General features: G+C 37.1%; 1 protein-coding gene across 1 annotated transcript in view; it reads right to left on the reverse strand.

The window, feature by feature from the left end:
• The window catches only part of dntt (deoxynucleotidyltransferase, terminal), a 158281-nt gene that overhangs the window by 119883 nt on the left and 16319 nt on the right, over nucleotides 1-22079 (reverse strand). Inside the window, exons 5-8 of the mRNA XM_016250250.1 lie at nucleotides 19576-19692; nucleotides 6708-6878; nucleotides 4182-4253; nucleotides 3969-4092 (exon numbers count right to left, since the gene is read on the reverse strand). Of these exons, the coding sequence (XP_016105736.1) occupies nucleotides 3969-4092; nucleotides 4182-4253; nucleotides 6708-6878; nucleotides 19576-19692 (484 nt within the window). The remainder of the gene's footprint in view (nucleotides 1-3968; nucleotides 4093-4181; nucleotides 4254-6707; nucleotides 6879-19575; nucleotides 19693-22079) is intronic.

Genomic DNA, 22079 nt, shown 5'->3' on the forward strand with positions numbered 1-22079 from the left:
CTGAGACACTGATGCAATGCTACATTTCTCCAAATCTGATGAAGAGACAAACTCATCCTAATCTTGGATGGCCTGAGAGTGAGCACACTTGCAGCACATTTACATTTTTGGTGAACTATTCCTTTAATGTACAAAAAAGATGGTACTACCAATGAAAACTTTCTTTGTCAGCCTTAAAGAGAAATATACAGGAGACGTTCCTGGTTTTTATCTTGGAGTTTTTGATCTGCTTTCTAATATTGTGAACTTCTTCCCTTGTGCTGCTGTCACACTTAATAGAGCACAACCGTGTCTCCAGAAATTAATTTTCTCCATAGAGAAAACGACTTTCAGTGATAAAGCACCTTGAGTGACAGACTTGAGTGCACCTTAAAGTTGCTTTGGTTAAAAGCATCTACCAAACACATAAATGCAAATGTAAAACATACTTCACCCAAAATCGTGACGAGAGATTCATCACTCAGAGTTCTCAAAACTATACTTACATGTTTGTATATATCTGCATACATTGCAATGAAGTTAAAATATATTTGATGTAAGGAATTAGTTCAAGTTCAAAGGGAATCGAATCCAAAGATTTGAAATCAACTCGATTCAAAATTGATAGTTTACACTTTATCAACTATTCGTCCAGCGAAACGTTAAAATTAGTATATCTTAACAATTTTGATATTTATATGATCCCCTTGGCCAAAGGTCATAATACTGTACATGCTAGTGATAATGTATTTGCTAGGTAACAATATCTGGGCATGAGGTTAGCTTTATAAACAAAGAACACAAGACACTGCTTCTTTAAAATGAAACAAGAATTTATTATTTGCTACTCTAAGATACATGAAACTACTACTAAAAAACACACACACACACACACACACACACACGTACAGTTGAGAGGATGAGAGTTACTGTGTTTGAATGAAGTCCCAAAAGTCTAGTAGTTGCTAGTTCTTAAATCGCACCCCAAGAAAATCACAAAAGCAGAGATTTGGCTTATTTTTAGCTGCTTAAGATAGATTCAGAACCAATTTTTTTTGCAAGAAAGGAGACTTTGTTTGTTTACTTGCGTTTGGTTGAAAACATGTTTTTCCTCATTGGCTTGTCTCAGAGAATCACGGCGCTTCTGATTGGCTGGCGAAATATTATAATAATAGAAATAGAAATATTATAATATAATAATGTTAAATATTATTATTACAATGTAAAATAGCTGTGAATATATTGTAAAATGTAATGTATTTCTGTGACGCACAGCTGAATTTTCAGCATCATTACTGCAGTCTTCAGTGTCACATGATCTTCAGAAATCAGTATAATATGCTGATTTGATGCTCAGGACACATTTCTGGTTATTATCAATGTTGAAAACAGGTATGCTGACAAATAGGTATTTTTGTGGAAACTGTGATACATTTTTCAGAACTCTCTGATGAATAGAAAGTTTTAAAAAAAACAGCATTTATTTGAAATCGAAATCTTTTGTAACATTATAAATGTCTTTACTGTCACTTTGATTAATTTAATGCATCCTCGTCAAGTATTCATTTCTCTCAATAAATACTGTAGATATTTAATAAATACTGTAAACATTTTAAGTGGAGACTGATGCATGCTGCTATAAGTAGAAAAGCATCATATATTTGATGTCATTCACTGAACTTCAAAATAAACACATCACAAGCGCACAGCCAGAGAAATCACTAGGAAAACCGAGATCTTTTCCAACAAGAGACTTTCTGATCCGCCTCTCACCCGACTGGAAATCTCCCGAATGGGATCTGCATAATTGTTTGAAGCCAGCGTGTTGTTTATAGATCAGCAGGGCGTGAATGAGCGCCTGAAGACAGCGGTGGAAAATTACGAGGCCTGACGATTAAAAAACACTAGCGGTGTGCCTCATTAAACTTACAGTAGATTTTTCTAAACAATCAGTAATTAACAACACGGCCCTCCATCATAAATCCACATTAAGACTCGAGGCCATAAAACAACAGGTCAGATGAGGCGATTGCTTTAAACGCTAACAATAAAATCATATCATAATTCATAAATGAGATGACAGCGGGAACACGGCTGGCCTTTTCCCAGCCTGATTGATGAGCTCTGAATGTATAACAACCAAAACTGTCGCCATTCTCCCACTTCCTTCCGCCTTTTAATACGTGACGCTCCACATGAATCCAGACTCATCGATGAGTGTATTTATATTCTGAGGGGTTTTGTGTGCGACGCTCCCGAAGCACAGCACAGCGCAGGAGCCCTCGGCTCCAGACACACACCGTCAGAGGCCGACAGCTGCATAAAAATGACCTGCAAATGATGAGTGTGGTTTGGCAGGAACATTTATCATGTCTACACTGTGTTTTTACTCAGAGAGAGAAACAGAGAGGAGGTCTGGCTTAAAAACCTTCAAACACTTGACACTAGTCAAAAAGTGACTCTTCTCTGAAAACATTATAAACTGTGGTAAAACAGTGTTGTTTTGGACACATACTCTGGTGAGTAAGTGCATGGTAAAAACATGGTATTCCTGGAAGTGCTTTAGAATACCAGGCCTGGGAATTGGCATAAACCTCCCAATTTTATATTATAATGATTTCAAGCTGCCGATTCCATATATATATATATATATATATGTGTTGTTGTTGTTTTTTGTATTTTTAGTATTTTTATTAAGCATGTTTTAAGTAGTTTTATTCATTTAAATATAAAATTATAATTACAAAAGTAGTTTAAAATGATAATAAATAAAAACAATGGTGTGTAATAAAGTATTTTTCAAATAAACATTTAGCTGCCAATTAAATATGTATTGAGACATTTTATTTTATACTGTTAGTATTAAGTAAAAATTTCTTAAGCATTTTATCAATTTTGTCTCTCTGTGTCCAGGATGATAACTGCTGTTTATTTATTTTTATATTTAAAAAGTTCTATTGCAAAAAAAGAAATCCAAGGCAATTCTTCTGGTCCAAAAAAGTAAAAAAAAAAAAAAAAATTATATATATATATATGTATGTACAGAAGAATGTCGGAGGATTTCGATAAAAGCCAAGAGGAGACTTGTTAAAGGTTTTCTCTTGTTAAAGTAAGGAAACTTTGCTTCCTTTGCTCCTGTAAACAAACGTTGGTTTTCACGAGACTCACCGGCGCATGCGCAGCGCTGAACTCATACGTCATCCGCCCGGAACTGCTTCTGTTTACAACAGTGAGTGCAAGCTACATTAAAATGATTATTACGTTTTGAATATGGATTTTTTTTTTTCAAAAACGCATTGATTAGCTACAGAAGGCCTTTGTTCACCCTCCGGAGCTGTGTGAGACACTTTTTATTATGGATGGGCGATTTTTATTTAACTTCTTTTGGACTGATGCATGCAACACCCGCTGAGTGACATTTTTTTATATAACTCCGACTGGATTCGTCTGAAAGAATAAAGTCATAAACACCTAGGATGCCTCGGGGGTGAGTAAAACGCAGCCTAATTTTCATTTTTTGAGTGAACTAACCCTTTAACATCTATCATTTCACACCTCTCTTTCCAAACCTGTTCAGTCGAAGCGTCAGTGTTTATGTCACATATTCCACTGAAGGCGAGTATAGACGAACCCAAGTGCAGCTTTATTAAAGTCAAACGTGAGCAGATACAAAAAACAAACAAAGACTTGGCTAGACGTGGAACAAAACATAATCGAGAAACTCACCAACAGAGGATTACACAAACAACAAAGCTAGAGCCGAGATAATGGCAAAATGAGGGCTAAATACAGTATATCAAACAAAGAGGGTCACATGACATAAACCAACCAAAGACGAAACAGAACTAGCAACCACATGACAAGACAATGAACCAATGGAAACATGACATGACGAGGGCACAAAGAATCACATGACAAAGAACATGACTTTTACCAAATAAAAGGCATGAAAACAATGAACATGAAACAAAACCCATGTTAAAGTTTACCTGCGGTCTGCATGCGGTTCAGTCTGACGCTGGGTTCGCTCAGGACCTGTTCAAACGTCCGCAGTCCTCTACAGAACCAGTTCTCAGCCGTTTTGGGTCCGACCCCGAAGACACTGCTGAACAACTGAGCCACAAACACATGAACACACACATTAACACACACACTCGCTAATCCGCATGCTAAACTCTGAAGTCCTGAGAGACTCACTTTACCTTCATAGTCCGATACCTCTCATCATTCAGTATCTCCTCAACTCTGGAGGAAGAGCCGCATTCAGAGATCTCCTGTGAAGATAGAGACGTCAGACACGCCTGAGTCGCACAAACCGCTCAATCCAGCTCATTCATGAGCTGTTATGATTAAACACGCTAACTGTGAATAATCTATACACACACACAGCATCCTAGTTAATTGCAGCTTAATAAGTCTAATGAAACGCTGGTTGCGTTGTCTCCCATCGCTCTGGCGCTGTTGTGAAGATGCTTTATTTGCTGTCTTACAGTCTCTCAGCCTGCAGGAAGCAGAATCAGTGTATTAATCACATCCACAGTGAGTTGCTTTCACATTTATCACTGTGAATGTGGACGCGATGATTGACTTTCCCATCAAACATGCTTCCCATTAATCACAGAAGTGACTTAGAGTCTCAGGAATGAACATTTGGAGAATCATCACCTTCACATCAATCCATTTTCACACTCAAGTCAATGACATGAGGGAGAGTAAACGACGACTGCATGATCATTTTAGGGTGAACTAGTCATTTAATTGTCTGTATTTGTTTAAGCAGTTGGTGGAAAGCTGCACGCAATTCATTCTCATCAAAGAAATGGAAAGCACTAGAGATATGAGGGCCAGTATAGAGACTTTAGTATAGCTACTCTACATGCTGTCTGTAATCCCACAACTTTCAACACAAAGGAAAACCGTGTTTTTGTCACATGTCACTCAATTATTAAAAGCTAATTGTCTTTCATTTTTAAAATGGCATAATATTACATGTTCTTCCTTGTATTCTCCAGACTTCGGCTGTCAAAACACACATCTCTGCTGAAATACTGCAGGATCTTCAACTAAATGTAGGAGAATCTCATAAAAACATGTCACATTTAACCCCAAAATCAATTACAATAAGCTTATATATACTGCATGTATATATATACTGTATATTAGAAATCCTGATTATACAGTTTAATGTAATGGTATGCTCACCAAGGCCGTATTTATCTGATTGAAAACAGAGTAAAACATATAAAACAAAAAAATATTTTTACAATTTAAAATAGCTGTTTTCTATGTGAATATCTGTTAAACTGTAATGTATTTCTGTGATCAAAGCTGAATTTCCAGCATCATTACTGCAGTCTTCAGTGTCACATGATCTTCAGAAATAATATACATTTAAAGCTTCAAATAACATTTAAATAAATTATATTATAATTTTGTACTATATACTATATGTAAGGGCCAAAAAGGAAATAAATATCTGAAATCTCAAAATATATTTATAAATCCTGAATATGAAGTACACGGCCAAATTTTAGGACCATTAACATTTTAACAATTAACGTTTTTTATTAGCATTTAAATGAGTATAAATCAAAGGCATTACATCAAATACTTTCTTAAATGTGACCCTGGAGCACAAAACCAGTCATAAGGGTCAATTTTTTCGAAATTGAGATTTATACATCATCTGAAAGCTGAATAAATAAGCTTTCCGTTGATGTATGGTTTGTTAGGATCGGACAATATTTGGCCGAGATACAACTATTTGAAAATCTGGAATCTGAGGGTGCAAAAAAATCTAAATATTGAGAAAATCATCTTTAAAGTTGTCAAAATGAAGTTCTTAGCCATGCATATTACTAATCAAAAATTAAGTTTTGATATATTTACTTTTAGTGACAGTGAGTGACGTGACATGTGGCCAAGTATGGTGACCCATACTCAGAATTAGTGCTCTGCATTTATCCCATCCTAAGTGCACACACACACAGCAGTGAACACACACACACCCGGAGCAGTGGGCAGCCATTTATGCCCAGTCGCCCGGAGAGCTCAAAGGCACCTCAGTCGTGGTATTGAAGGGAGAGAGCACTGTACATTCACTCCCCCCACCTACAATCCCTGCCAGTACGAGACTCGAACCCACAACCTTTGGGTTATGAGTCCGACTCGCTAACCATTAGGCCACGACTTCCCAACGGTGGGACATTTACAAAATATCTTCGTGGAACATGATCTTTACTTAATATCCAAATGATTTTTGGCATAAAAGAAAAATGTATAATTGTGACCCATACAATGTATTGTTGTCTATTGCTACAAATATCCCCCAGCGACTCAACACTGCTTTTGTGCTCCAGGGTCACAAGTGACATTTTAAATGATATATTAATAGTAAGAATTTTAGGGGAAAATGTGCTAAATTGTCATAACAATAATCTTGACAATTTCTTGGATTTGCTTGTAGGGTGAAACATGACCCATGCAGAAATGTTCTCACAGGTTTGAGCTTCACCATTTTACCTCATTTAAAACCTACTCAAATGTTTTTTTGCTGAAATGTTTGGCTCTTTCTTTCTTTCTAAACCATGTCTTGCTGCTTTCCCCCTCAGGAAAATAAACAGCGGCGGTGTGAAAGCGTATTTATCAGAGCCTCAGCAGGAGCAGAGCAGCTCAGATGACTGCTGATGTGTGGAGACAGAGAGAGATGGACGAGGCTCATGCTGCACCTCTATGATGGCCCTGCTATGTTCTCCCAGGCAGGGCAGATGCTGCGTCTCCTCCTGGCGTCTCAGGGCAGCGGGGAGGCTCTTGAGCACGGATGCAGCTTTTCTGAACGCCAGGCTCGGCCCCTGATTCCCACTGAGCTCCAGGTTCTCCGCCAGCACCTCCAACGCATCCTACAGCAGCAGACAGGAGGAGAGCTTTGTCACATGTCACTCAGTTATTAAAAGCTAATTGTGTTTCATTTTTAAAACAGCATAATATTACGAGTTCTTCCTTGTTTTTTCCAGCTTCAGCTGTCAAACACAAACACATATCTGTGCTGAAAAACTGCAGGATCTTCAGATAAATGCAGGTGGATCTCATGAAAACATGCCCAAAATACATTTAACCACAAAATCATAATGGTCCTAAAATATAATATAGAGAGCCAAAAAGCACATGATTAGATGAAAATGTTTGTAGATCTTGAATAAATTATCCAATTTAATTCTAAAGCATTAAATAAAGAAATATTTAACACACATAACTAACACTATAAGACCATAAAACTACTTTTGTTACTTGAAAAAAAAACTTTTGACTAAAATATAATATAATATATTTAAAAAAACATACATTTATTTTATTTCAGTGAGTTGGCGAAGCAAAATTTACTGAACTAAAACAAAAATTTATGAAAATTATATAGACATATATTACAAAAATAATAATAACAATAATAATAATAAAATAAAATAAAATAAAAAATTACAAAAAAATACAAAAAATTTAAATATTAGAAAAAAATATATATATAACCATTAATTTTTTTTATAAATAAGCATAAATAAGACACAGTTCATCAAATATTTTCATAAATTACCATTTTAATAATATATTATTTTTCCACATACTTTAATGAGAATTTTAGGGGAAAATGTGCTTAATCATGACAATAATCTTTATAACAACATAATTTACTAATTTTGCTTTTAGGGTGAAATACAACAGGAGATGAATTATGAAAAACTAAAATGTTTTGTCACTCATTTATTAAATTATCTTTCATTTTATAGCGGCGTAATATTAAAAGTTCTTCATTGTATTTGTATTTTTTATTTTATTTATTTTGTTTGTTTGTTGGTTTGTAAGTGCCCAAGCTAAATTTACTGAACTAAAAATGAAATTAAAGAAAACTATAGACAGATAAAAAAAATAAAAATAAAACTTTAACTAAAATCTAAAACTAAAAACTAAAATCAGAACTCAAATTATAAAAAATCATTAAAAATAACTAAATGACAGTAATATGTATATATATATATATATATATACTGTATATATATGACATATGTAATTTATATATAATATTATATATATAATATTATATATAAATTACATATGTCATATATATACAGTATATATATATATATATATATACTGTATATATATGACATATGTAATTTATATATAATATTATATATATAATATTATATATAAATTACATATGTCATATATATACAGTATATATATATATATATATATACTGTATATATATGACATATGTAATTTATATATAATATTATATATATAATATTATATATGCTTTTTTGATAAATATCTAAATAATATATATATATATATAAATAAATCATATATTTAATATATTTCTCTGCCAGGACCTCCAGCGCATCCTACGGCACAGAAACGGTGAAGAATGACAGGCGGGCAAACAGGCGGAGATGAAGTGTGAAAAACACCGAAAAATTTAAAAAGGTCAAATAAAAGGCAGCAGGAGTGAGGAAAACAGATGAAAAGAGAAAGTAAGTTTACACGGGCTGCGCAGTGACCCGTGCCAGCGGCAGACAGCAACCAGAGAGTGCTCTGTATTCTTCCCATCATGCTACGCTCCTGTGCATGCTTTTCAGATGACCTCACAGCGACTCGTGGCTCTGCGATCAGTGGAGAGGAACCTGTCATTTTCCACAAGCGTTTCCCTGAGGGCCGCTGGCACACGTGTTCACACGCTACTACATCATATACACTCTTAAAAATAAAGGTGCTTAAACTGACTTTAAAAACCATCAAGTTGAATTTCATGTTACTTGAAATTGTGCAACTTATTTTGAGGAGTTAAAAAGCTCATGTAAATTACGTTATTGATCATATCATTTCTACAGTGTGCAGTGGCAGTCAAAAGAAGCAAAATTAGGTCATAATATAAGCTCACACTAGTGGTCAAAAGTTTGGAATTATTACAGTTGTTCTCTTTTGATCACCAAGGATGCATTTATTTAGTCATCAATACAATAAAAATGATAATATTGTGACATATTATTACATTTTAAAATAGCTGTTTTCAAAAAATTATGTATCATAGGTTCTAATATATTTGCATACTGAACAACAATGAAGATGATGAAAGATTTAGTTTCTACATACAGTAACTAATTTCTATTTATTTTTATTCAATATATAAATATGCATTATTTTCATTAATTAAAAAAGTATAGTAAAACTGTAATATTGTGAAATATTATTACAAATATTGCAATATAACAAAACTTGAAATAAAAGATAAGATAAGATAAGATAAGATAAGATGTGTGCATAACCAAGAAAATACGCTTTTTAAACATTTAAAACACTGAACATTTTTGAACATTCAGAGAGCATTCAGAAATAATGTTTTTATAACTTCATGGAACATTACCCCAAAAGTTCTCAGAAAATTTTTTCATCATCTGGATGTGTGCTTGCATTTCTCTAAATACACTATCTTGAAGGAAACTCTATCGCCCCCTTGAGTGCTGAGGTTTATCAGTAGAATAACAGCAGCACAGGTTTAGTATGTACAACGGGCCGGTGTGAATCAATACATGCAGCTGCTTTGTTTTCATGACATGAATGTGCCTAGACATATTTAAAAAACCCTCCCGACCCTGACATACACAACACCCTTGACACCAAACACACACCAAACACACACAGTACTGGTTAATGAGAGCAGCGGGCCGGTAATGCCAGGGGTCACGGGGTCGAGTCCTGCTATGCCGTGAGTGTGTATGGGGAGGATGAGGATGAGAGTCCTGGAGTGTGAGGACAGTGGGAGTGTGTGTGAGGAGTGTGTGTGTTTGAGCTCCTGCTGTGCCAAAGGAAACTCTGGAGAGCTCACGTCTCACTGAGAACTCAAGACGAGATCTGCAGCTTTAATGAACACCTCTGAACACACATCTGCACTGTCTGCTGCTGTAATGGTATGATATTATATTAGCATTGAGTGTATGATGAATGAGTGGGAGTCTGCAATAAGACTGTAAGATACTCTGTATTTGTTTGCTGAAGCCCACATGTTTAGTTGTGATGCTAAGTGTTGATTTTTTACTCATTGATTTTTCCCCCCAGTAGACACTTAAAATCAAACTCATATTCTGGGTTATCTGAAGGTTATTGTAAGCCTCAGACCAAACGCTGAGCATTGTGCAATGAGCATGATAAATATTGTACACAACAATGGCAGAAGTATAGGAAGATTTACAGTTTCTATCTACAGTAATTGTCTGACGCTGTACAGCTTTAGTTCCCTTCCGAGGGAACTTTGAACTGCGTCCTCTAGAGGTCGCTATGGGGAACGCCTTCAGCGTGACCGGTGTCTGAAGCATACATCTAAACACGACAATAACATCGGCCGGCGACAGCCTGTGACGTCATCACCGACCACAATATAAAAGGGCGCCGGGAGAACACGAGATCCTCTTCTTCGTCTCCAAGGACTGTTTTGTTTGAAGCATGCATTTCCTTTACCATGGCGAGCACTAGTAAGGCATTTAAGAAGTGTGTGGATCCGTGTCCTCGTTATTTGACACCTGATGACATGCACGATCTTTGCTTCTTGTGTTTGGGTGAAGAGCACGCACATGATGTCCTCAAGGGGGCCGTTTGCGTGTACTGTGAGTGTTTTCCTATGAAAAAGCTCCGCTCTCGTTTGTCTTTTTTTTCGAGGAAGGAGGAACAGCCATCAGCTCCCCGTGGTTCAGGACCCTCCGCTGCTGAGGCATGGAGGAAAATGAACTTGTGGGGATTGCAGATGGACCTGGCTGATGAGTTGAAAAAGGGTCTTTCCCTTTCGCGCTCATCAGTCACGGATGAGAGTGAGCTGCTGGACGACGATGCTATCTTCTGCGGAAGCCTCCCAGCATCAGGTCTCCAGTATAATGCTGCAACCTCAGGACACCGTACTCTTGCTGAGGTGTTGAGGAGCTTAATACTCCATAGACGGTCAGGACCACGGGTCCTCCCTGTCTCACTGCCCTTATGGTTGAAGCAGTAATCGCCCCTCTGCGGAGTGGGCTTGAGTACACTGCATTCCTTGAGGTAAGAGGGATTTGTGTTTCTGCGGAAACCCCTCTTGTATGCGTCTGCTCCCCTCTCTGTGAGGGTTAGCTAGGAGTCGCTCCTAGTATGTGCTGTAAGGGCCCACCTCAGCTTTAGAGCCAAGAGCGCTGCTCCCAAAAAACCCCATTTGCAACAAACTGAGTGTTAGGCCAGTTTCTGTCGCCTCCTTGGTCAGTTGCCTTTATTTTGGGACCCTGTTGTTCCCTGTAGAAATGTGTGATACCCTTCTAGCAGGAACCCATTTCTGATGTCCCATTTGCTATCTATCTGCTCCTCGGACATGGCTGCGCTCCCCTCACTGCGGGAGGGTCCCGTTGAGCTCACCGGTCCTGGGCAGACTGGATGAGTCCTCCTCTTGACTTGAGAGTTAGGTTCTCTGACCCTGGGCTATTGATCGCTTCGGTCGAGCTGGGTTCAACCCCTAGCGAGGAGAGAGAGGAACCTGCTCTGCTCTTCAGCTCTGTGGCAGTGACATCAGGTAGTTGGGACACTTGCTGCTTCCCTGTTAAATAGCTGCCACTATTTGGATCAAGCTAGGAAGTGCTACACTCACCTCGGAGGGTTGTCGTTGAGCCTGCCACTCCCGATTGAGCGTCTGTGGACTTTCCTCATCAAGTCCTCCGCTCGTTTGAGCTCTATTGAGTAGCAGCCTCAGGTCGTTAGGCCTCTCTCCACCTCCCTGTTGAGCCGCCCTTCTTGTGGGTCGAGCTTAGCAGTGCCCTTGGAGGTTTCATATGAGCACGCCCCTCTCAATGTGAGCCTCTGAGTCCCCCTTCTAGGTTGGGCCTCTGCTCTTTTGAGCTCCGGATAGCAATCATGCCAGGCGGCTGGGCCATCTCCTGCCTCCCTGGCGGGTTGCTTGTTAAGTGAGCTAGCTGTGCTCCCCTCACCATGAAGGGCCTCTTGCAAGCGCGTCACTCCCTTCTGGGCATCTGTGAGCAGATGCTTCAGAGTCTGTTTTGTGAGTGTGCCACAGTCACTTAGGGCCCCTAGGCTGGTTTAATACAGCCTTGGTTGCCCCTTAAGCAACGGTGTTTCTAAATCCATGCTATGGTGAGTGCACACGCTGAGCTTCTGTGCACTTTCTAAAATCCACATTGTGGTAAGTGTGCACACTAAGCACTCTGCGCACTTTCTAAAATCCTGTATGTTAAGGGTTACGCGCTGTCAGCCTCGTTATCTTTCTCTGGGTTGGTTTAGGGCCCGGTTCTCGCCTTGGGCTCCACTCAACTTATGTATCTCTGTTGATACATTTCTGAGCAGGGTGTTGCTACCAAAGATCTGTCGAGTCAGTTCTTTGAGCAGGTTTATTCAGAACCGGCAGTAGCCCCCCTGGGTGACAGGCCAGGGTCTGGTTTGGTTTTTAGACACCTGGCCGTATCCCCTTAAAGGAATATCTTTCTTCTGATTCCAAGCCTTGAGCTCTGCCCTAGGCTTGGGCTTCCTAGCCCAGCCCTTAACAGGTAAGTTCTTTTAGGGTATGCGGCTCAGGCCCTTGGCCGAAGGGGACAGTGTCACTGATAGCTGTCAAGTCATCCTTGGGGCAACTCCCATGGCAATGGTAGAGTTGGTAATTAGTGCTCGCCGTGGTTTCTGGCATGCACTCCCCTCAGCATGGTGGTGTGGGTATACCATTCCCCATATCGACCTCTAGAGGACACAGTTCGAAGTTCCCTTGGAAGGGAACGTCTCAGGCTACGAATGTAACCATGGTTCCTTGAGAAGGGAAAGAGACACTGCATCCTCTAGTTCCCTTGCCATGCTTCGGACGTAAGCTTCAGACAAAGAAGCGGCTGACGTGTTCTCCCGGTGCCCTTTTATATTGTTGTTGCGCCGGATGATGACGTCACAGGCTGTCGCCAGCCAATGTTATTGTCGTGTTTAGATGTATGCTTCAAACACCAGTCACGCTAAAGGCATTCCCCATAGCGACCTCTAGAGGATGCAGTGTCTCGTTCCCTTCTCAGGGAAGCATGGTTATATACGTAACCTGAGACGTTTTTATTTATTTGTATTAGTTTATTCATTTATTTGATCAAAAATCATCATTGCTCACCAAGGCTGCATTTATTTGATAAAAAAAAGATATAGTAAAAACAATAATATTGTGAAATATTACTGCAAAGAAAGAAAGAAATACAAATAAATGCTCAATTTAAAATAAATGTTCTTTTGAAATTTCAATTTATCTGTGAATCCTGAAAAATAAAATGTATCACAGTTTCCACAAAAATATTGGGCAGCACAACTGTTTTTAACATTGATAATAATCAGAAATGTTTCTTGAGCAGCAAATCAGCATATTAGAATGATTTCTGAAGGATCATGTGACACTGAAGACTGGAGTAATTATGCTGAAAATTCAGCTTTGATCAAAGCAAAAAAAAAAAAATTTTAACATGTTCACACATAGAAAACGGTTATTATAAATTATAATAATATTTCACAATTTTGCCGTTTTTACTGTATTTTTGATCAAATAAATGCAGCCTTGGTGAGCAGAAGAGACTTCTTGCAAAAGCATGAAAATAAATCTAAATATAAAAAAATTAAAATATAATACTGTATATATTTTAACATACAATATAATAAAATAAAATAATGAAAATACATTATAAAATATAATAAAACATACATAATATGTCTCTTAATTAAAACATTTTAACATGTTCACACATAGAAAACGGTTATTATAAATTATAATAATATTTCACAATTTTGCAGTTTTTACTGTATTTTTGATCAAATAAATGCAGCCTTGGTGAGCAGAAGAGACTTCTTGCAAAAGCATGAAAATAAATCTAAATATAAAAAAATTAAAATATAATACTGTATATATTTTAACATACAATATAATAAAATAAAATAATGAAAATACATTATAAAATATAATAAAACATACATAATATGTCTCTTAATTTCTCCTGTGCTTTAAAATTAAACACACCACTTTCTCATTTTAATTGGATTTAGCTCCAAATTAGGTCTATTATTATGGTATGATCTATTTCAGATAACCTCGTCTCTAAACGGCACATAAAAATAAAACTGTGACTGGTTGTTTCAATCAGACAGACAGTCTCTCCTGCCAAAGTGTGCTGTTTTTAGCCAAAATAACTACAGAATGCACCAGATTTTATGCTTGAAACACTGGCTATGTGCAGGTAAACCTCTCCTTACTCCACGGAAAATCTATTTCTAGTTCTGACAAGTGGACTGAAGCGTTGACTTCACTACCAATCCTTTATTTATGTCAGAATACATTTCAAATTCCAGTGATGGACGACTCCATAATGCACTCCTGAATCAATGAAGAACATACAGATGCCTGACCTACTATACCGCTCACACAACATGAACATTTTTCACAGAGGAACTTTTATTTATGACCTCAGAGCTGTAGAGCGGCTCTGAAAAAAATGGACAAGCCGCAAAAAGGCTTTCCAGAGGCTTTCATCCATGCAGCAGCACACATAATGACCGGCGTATCTGCTGCTGCAAGATGTAAATACCAACCATCAGATGCCTCCTGCATCGGATAACACCGCGCTTTCATTAGCAGACATGGCCGTGATTCCCGGTCGGTTGTATGATGAAGCGAGGGGTCATTAGAGAGATTGATTCAGCCAGGGAAAGACCTTTGCCAGGCTGCTGTCAGTGCAGCTGTGGCACCAGAGGCCAAGAGATGAAAGCAAACAACAAGCGACGCCTGCTCATTAATGTCTATTTACACCCTCCACATTAAATCAGCCAGCATTCATTCACACACACGCTTTTCTGAGTGCTTTCACAGCGTGACGGTCAGTGCCGCTACATACGGATGTATTGATTGATGTGGAAACCTGGTAAAGATGGAGAGATGGAGAAAACTTTAAGAAAGTAGAGATGACAGAATGCCAAAAACAGAATGAGAGAAAGAAAAAGAAAGAAAAAAGACACACAGTAGCTCTGATTTAAAATGTTTAAATATTAAAAAATATATATATATTATTATTATTATGATTATGATTATTTAAACAGTTGATTTAAATAGTGTTTTTCACAAGGCATATTGCATAAAATTGATCCAGCATCCACATCATGTGGTAAACATGGTAACATGGTAAAAACATGGTAAAAAAAATGAATGCATTAAATATTATTCAATATATAAACATGCAAAAATTCAACCATAATAACCATTTTCAACCGTAACAAATTTTTTTTACATGGCAACATGATGACAGAATGCAAAAAACAGAGAATGAGAAAAAGAGAAAGAGAAAGGGGGGGGAAAGACACACAGTAGCTGTTTTAAAATGTCTAAATATTAAAAAGTATTATTATTATTATTAATAACAGTAATAACATTATTAAGAAATTATAATTATACATATTATTCTATATTATTTTACATAATAATAATAATAATAATAATAATAATAATACGATATAAATTATAACATAATTGTTGTAATTACTTTGTTTTACTATCTGATATTACTTTAACAGTTGATTTGAACACTAAACATATTGCATAAAATTTATCCAGAACACCCTAGCAATCACATAATGTGGGAAAATCATTTAATAATAATAATAATAATAATAATAAAATATAATTTAATATGTAAACATGCAAAATTCAACCATTCAACCATATGCAACCATAACAGCAATTCAACATAATAATAATAATAATAATAATAATAATAATACCTATATAAGTGATTATTTAATAATTTTATATATATAAACATGCAAAAATCATGCCAAAACAACCAGAAAACCTTAGCAAAATGCTAAAATCCTCCCAGAACACACCACTATACTTTTCTTTAGAACATTTAATTTGACTCATTTTAGGAAATGCATCTGCTGATAATAATAATAATAATAATAATAATAATACCCCTATATAAGTGATTATTTAATAATTTTATATATTTAAACATGCAAAAATCATGCCAAAACAACCAGAAAACCTTAGCAAAATGCTAAAATCCTCCCAGAACACACCACTATACTTTTCTTTAGAACATTTAATTTGACTCATTTTAGGAAATGCATCTGCTGGACAAACATGCAAAACTCCAGGTGAAGTCTGTGCGGAGTAAGAGAAGACAAAAGGATCAGATCGATATCGGTGACTCTTGGGAGCCGGGAAAAGTGCTGTGATTGACAATCACAGGATGTGTTTTGGTGGATTCATCAAGCTCCGGGGCCGCAGTGTTTCTGACACCTGCACACCTGTTACGTGTCAACCAAACACCTGCAGGCTGATCTCTCCTCACTCTCTCCTCACCATCAGTAAACCGAGACTTCACATCAGCGGCATGAAAAACAAAACTGTTCAGTATCAATTATGCACAGAATGTGGATCAAACCAAACAAAAACATGTCCAATACTGGTAAACCTAAACAATAACTTAACCTGTTAACTGTCACTGGCTAACCAGTCTTACTTTTCAGATTCAAATTAGACTAATCTATCTTTTAAAACTGAATGTATGACCAGTCTCGAAGGAAAAAAAAGAGATGACTAACTTTTTAAGACTAGTCTAAGCAGTTTATGTAACAGACCCAACCGGAATTTTTTTTTTTTACAAAATATTTTGGATTCTAAAATTGCTATAAAATCAAAGCGACATGTCTAAGTGAGTTATGTTCCAAATTGTAAGTTAATATTACAAAAACGGAGGTTCCTGTGAGATTTTGTTTAGGTGCTATACCAAAAATAGACATCGGGTTACTCCCAAACTCACTAATCAATTTATACATTTCTGTCACAACATTACTTCTTCTTCAACAAATATTTTAAAATCTGAGCATAAATTGTTATAATTCATGAACACTTCGGAACACAGACCTAAGCCTGGTCTCTTTTTAAAGAAGAACGTGATTGATTGCTGAAGTGGAAGCATTTCAAAAAAATTAAAGTATAAAGTTATTTAATTTTCTGTAAAGAAATGCACCACAATACTTTTTTATCTGAAATAAATATTGTACAAAATAGTTTGTAACCTAAAATAGCTATAAAATCAAGTTACATTCCGAATTTGAAGTTGATATCACAAAAATGGAAGTTCCTGTGAGATTGTTAAAAAAGCCACTTGCAAACTCCATAGAATTTATGCATGTTCCTGTCACAATATTACTTCTTCTTCTTCTTCTTCTTCAGCAAAGATGTTAACGATTTTCACTAGATAAATTCTGTGAGGTGTTTAAGCTTTCAAATGATATCTAATTTAATGATGATTGCTAAAATTTGTGATGGGTAAAAAAGCGTAATGAAAATAAAAAGTAATAGTAATAAAGATAACACAAAAAGAGTGCCAAGCGTCCCGATAGCTAGGCGCCGGCAGTTAACCAGTTAAACACCTCTGATTTACCAATGCATTCAGATGTAGTAAGCAAAATGCTCAACCACAGCAATAAGACACGCTGTAATTTGATGCAGCATTTGGATATTCGGATGCATACACATGACATTTATAGCCAAGACGAAACAGATTATATCTCTCACAAACACGCTGAGCTCCTCTCATCTCACCCTGCTGTTCTTCAGCTCAATCATTATTCTCAATAATGTGTTTGCATTGCAGGTGTTTTTCTCTCCTGGCAATAGACAATCAAGTCTCTGTTTTCCATTAAAATATCATATTTGCCAGTGAAATACAGAAGAGATTTTAATCTGTGCTCTCAGTTACGGTTCACCTCGCCCTGTCAGTCTTTGGTGTTTTTCTCTTTCATCATAATTGATTTATTAACGTTGCTGATCGCAAAATACGAGTCTACGCAAATGTCAAATCTGAAACAAAGCATATTCTCACACTGTTTTTCTCTTGATTAATGTTCAAAGAACCACAACACATCAGCTGTAATAATCAGCGAGCGACTCCTCGTGCATCCAAAAGCTCTTAAACCGCCAGCGTTCGTCAGTTTAATTCTGGCACCAAACACGCACCTCGTGCGGAAAGTTTAGCAGTTTGGGTAGCGTCTCAAGAGTTGCTCGTCATTTTCCTCGCAGAAGCCAAAGGTGAATCTGTTATGGGTTTATGTTCGAGTATCAAATAAATCTTTAAAGCAGAACATGACTGAAGTTTTGCTCAACAACTGATAACAGGCCTGTAACCTTCCAAACGCAAATCGCAAGACAAAGCAAAAGCCGTCTGGCGATTACGCCCGAATTTCCACTTCTTGTGAGAAAATAAAAATGTCCGCATGTGTTGATCTACATTTGACTAGACTCTATCTTTCCTGTTTTTCACCTCCCACCACAGCTGATGGCCATGAGTAATGTCAGATACACACAGTACAATTTTGCTATCTCAGACTAAATTCATAGATTATAAAAGATTACTTCTGAGATTAAAAAAATATATTTTGACTAAAGATGAACTCAGATAAACCATTTAGCAACACCCTAGCACCCAAAACGCCCTTGAAACCACTTAGCAACACCCTGGTAACCACTTAGAACTCCCTAGCAACCGCTTAGCAACATACTGGCACCCAAAACACCCTTGAAACCACATAGCAATGCCCTGGTAACCATCCAGAACATCTAAGTAACCGCTTAGCAACATCCTGGCAACCATGTAAAACACCCTGGAAACAACTTAGCAACATCCTGGCACCCAAAACATTCTAGAAATCACCTAGCAATGCTCTGGTAACCACCCAGAACACCTTAACAACCATTTAGCAACATCTTGGCACCCAAAACAGTCTAGAAACCACCTACCAACGCCTTGGTAACCACACAGAACACCCCTAGCAACTACCTTGAACAAGCAAACGCAACTTACATTTTCTTGAAAACATGTGAAAGTCTTGTTATGCAAACAATCCCTTACAATGTTCAATATACCCCTGTTCTGACATAAACGGCTGTGTTGGTGTTTGTCTTGAGAAACGGCACAGTGTACAGCTGAAGCAGCTAATGTGTGTTAATGGGGACGTGTGTGTGTGTGTGTGTGTGTGTAATTTGTATAATAACACGAGAAGGTGATTTATGAGGACATTTTCAATGTCCCCATAATTCAAAAGGCTTATAAATAATTCAGAATGAGTTTTTTGAAAATCTAAAAATGCAGAAAGTTTCCTGTGAGGGGTAGGTTTAGGGGTAGGGTTGGTGTAGGGCAATAGAAAATACGGTTTATACAGTATAAAAACCATTACGCCTATGGAGAGTCCCCATAAACCATAAAAACAAACCTGTGTGTGTGTGAGCGTGTGTGTGAGAGAGAGAGACGTTGTTTGTTTGAGACACTTGTGTGTGTGTGTGTGTGTGTGTGTGTGTGTGTGTGTGTGTGTGTGTGTGTCTGTGTTAGAGTGTGCGTGTGTGTGTGTGCGTGCGGTTCGGCCCCCTTCTGTTCTGTCCATACTGTGCTGCAAATGGGCCAGAGATTAAAATAACTCAAGAACACTGTGATGTCAGTTTTAAAATAATATCTCAGTGTCCTTTACGATGTTGGAGTTTGATTCTCAGCACACATGTGTGTTTGTACTCACTGTAAAGATCTTATTGTGGTTATCCAGTGTCGTTCGTCTCTGGCAAGCGTACGGAGACACAGCAGACTCAGGTTTGGCTGACGGATGCGTACACGACCTCTGATCCACAGCGGGATTCTTCTCATAAACATACACACACACAAAGAGAGAGAGAGACTCATAAATCAATCAGATGTTCAGTCGATATTAGATCAAAATTAACAATGAACCAGTACACAAAGCCCAGAGCCGATCCTCCCTATATGCAAAGTACGCAAGCTGCATAGGGCCCCCGAAACACCAGGGGGCCCCCTTGCTCTCAAAGATGATTTAATTTAAGTTTCGTTTTTGAATTTGGCCAGCAGTTATGAAAACCGTTTATGTTATTTCTTTTAATGCGGTGCGCTGTTGCCCGTTCTACGTAAAAATCAGTAAAATCATGTAACGTGAATGTCTTACACGAGACAAAAAAAATTTAAACGAGTTGAAAAGAAGTGGTAGTGGTAGGTGTCCCCCCGCCGACACAGTTTTGTGTAGGGCCCCAAGAAGTCTAGGATCGGCTCTGACAAAGCCTCTCGATATTTAATACATATAGAATCGCTTTAGACTAAAACCATAGAACACATTTAAAAACCCATAGACTTACAATGAAGGAGGGTCCCTAGCAAACACCCAGAATACACCTTGGCAACACCTAGAAGGCCTTCAAAACTACATAGAAAAGCCCTAACAACCATGTGGAATACCCTAGCAACTGCACAGCAACCACCCAGATCACCCTAAAAATGACAAAGTAATCATATAGCAACACCCTAGCAACCACTCAGAATACTCTAGCAATGCCCTGGATACAACCTAGAAGACACAATTAGACACAATTACACACCAAATACCTAGAAACCACCCCGAATACAAATCTAGTAACCACTCTTGAAACTGCATGGCAACACCCTAGCAACCACCTACCACTTCTTAGCATCACGGCAGGATCTTTTGCGCAGGTAAACACTCACATTATCCTCAGAACACACGAGAGTCTGGTTATGCCTGCCAAAAAAATTGTATCTCGTCACAAAGGGACAGCACGATAACGACAGGACACATCAGAATCAATTACAGCTTTATGATTTACAATTACAGCCAGCAGCTCCAGTTTAGCCCTCATGAATTGGCGTTTGATTATTCACCCCCTCCCGACTCACTAAATGATTACAGCTGTAATGTCAGCACTCTGGGAATAATTGCTAGATGTGACGGGAGTCTGTACCCGTGAAAATGACCTGCGCAATCATCTCGGCACATTGTGATAATGGCCGATTCAGAGATTCAGCAGGGAAAGTGAACGCTAACACGCTGCTCTGACCACCCGCTATTTTAGAGGCGTCGCAGATCTGAATGAAAATAGGCCTGATATCTTCACTCCCCTCCAGCAAAAGCATCGAGCACTCAGAAGTGAGAAAAATCAGAGCCATTATTCGTCGTCAGGGGCGTCACCTCCTTCACAAGCATAAAGAGGCTGCATATAATGCCTGTATGATGACTATTTCAGGGCAAATCAGAAACTAATCTGGTCCCCCATTAAGTTATGATAGTTAAAGGCACTTTCAGATTTAATTTCCCTTCCTGTGACACCAGACCTCGCTGTGGGTCTCTGACTTCACATGCCTTTTCACTGCCACTCAGACAAAAATATTCATAATGTCAAAAAAACTCAATTTTATCCAGCACAGCGGTAAGACTGCATGGAGAGAAAATGGAGACTCGACAAGGTCTCAAACTGCTCAGATTTGCCAAGTGGGAAATCCAAAGTCTAATATTTCCCATCAAATTCAAGTCAATTCCGCCATAAAAAATTTGTATGAGAAACGTCTGAGACAAAGTTTATGTCTCCTGATCTATTACACATCCCTGCATTTTGAAATAAATAAAATAAATAATAAAATAAAATAAAAATAAATAAATAACAAAATCTGCTGATTTGCAATAAAAAGGGCCTAATATTTCCTAAATTGATTATGCTGAATTCAAGTATATTAATAAAAACTTTCCATCATGTAATATTTTCACAAAATATGTATGACGATTTTTCAAATTATATATAAAAGCTAAAACTTTAAACTTCAAGAATTAAAATGACTAAGACTGAAATAAAAATGAGTTATTGATAAATATTAATATAAAAAATAAAAATGACAAAAGTGCATTAGATTACTAAAATCTAAACTAAATTTAAAAGTACTAAAATTACTCAAACGGAAATACAAACTAATTAATGATAAATATAGATATTCAAAATAATAATAAAAGTTAAAAAGGCACATAAGATTACTTTAAATTAAATATTACTAAAACAGAAATAAAAATGAAAATATTCAAATGACAAAAGGGAAAAATGTTAATTGAAATAAAACTGAAAAAAGAAAATATAAATATTAGATTAAACAAAATATGAATGAAGTTTTTTTTCAAATCATAATATATATATATATATAATCTCAAAATGTTTAAATGTTAAATATTCAAAA

This window comes from Sinocyclocheilus grahami, unplaced genomic scaffold (genome assembly GCF_001515645.1).
Source record: "Sinocyclocheilus grahami isolate Dianchi unplaced genomic scaffold, SAMN03320097.WGS_v1.1 scaffold979.1, whole genome shotgun sequence".
Taxonomy (NCBI): Eukaryota; Metazoa; Chordata; class Actinopteri; order Cypriniformes; family Cyprinidae; genus Sinocyclocheilus; species Sinocyclocheilus grahami.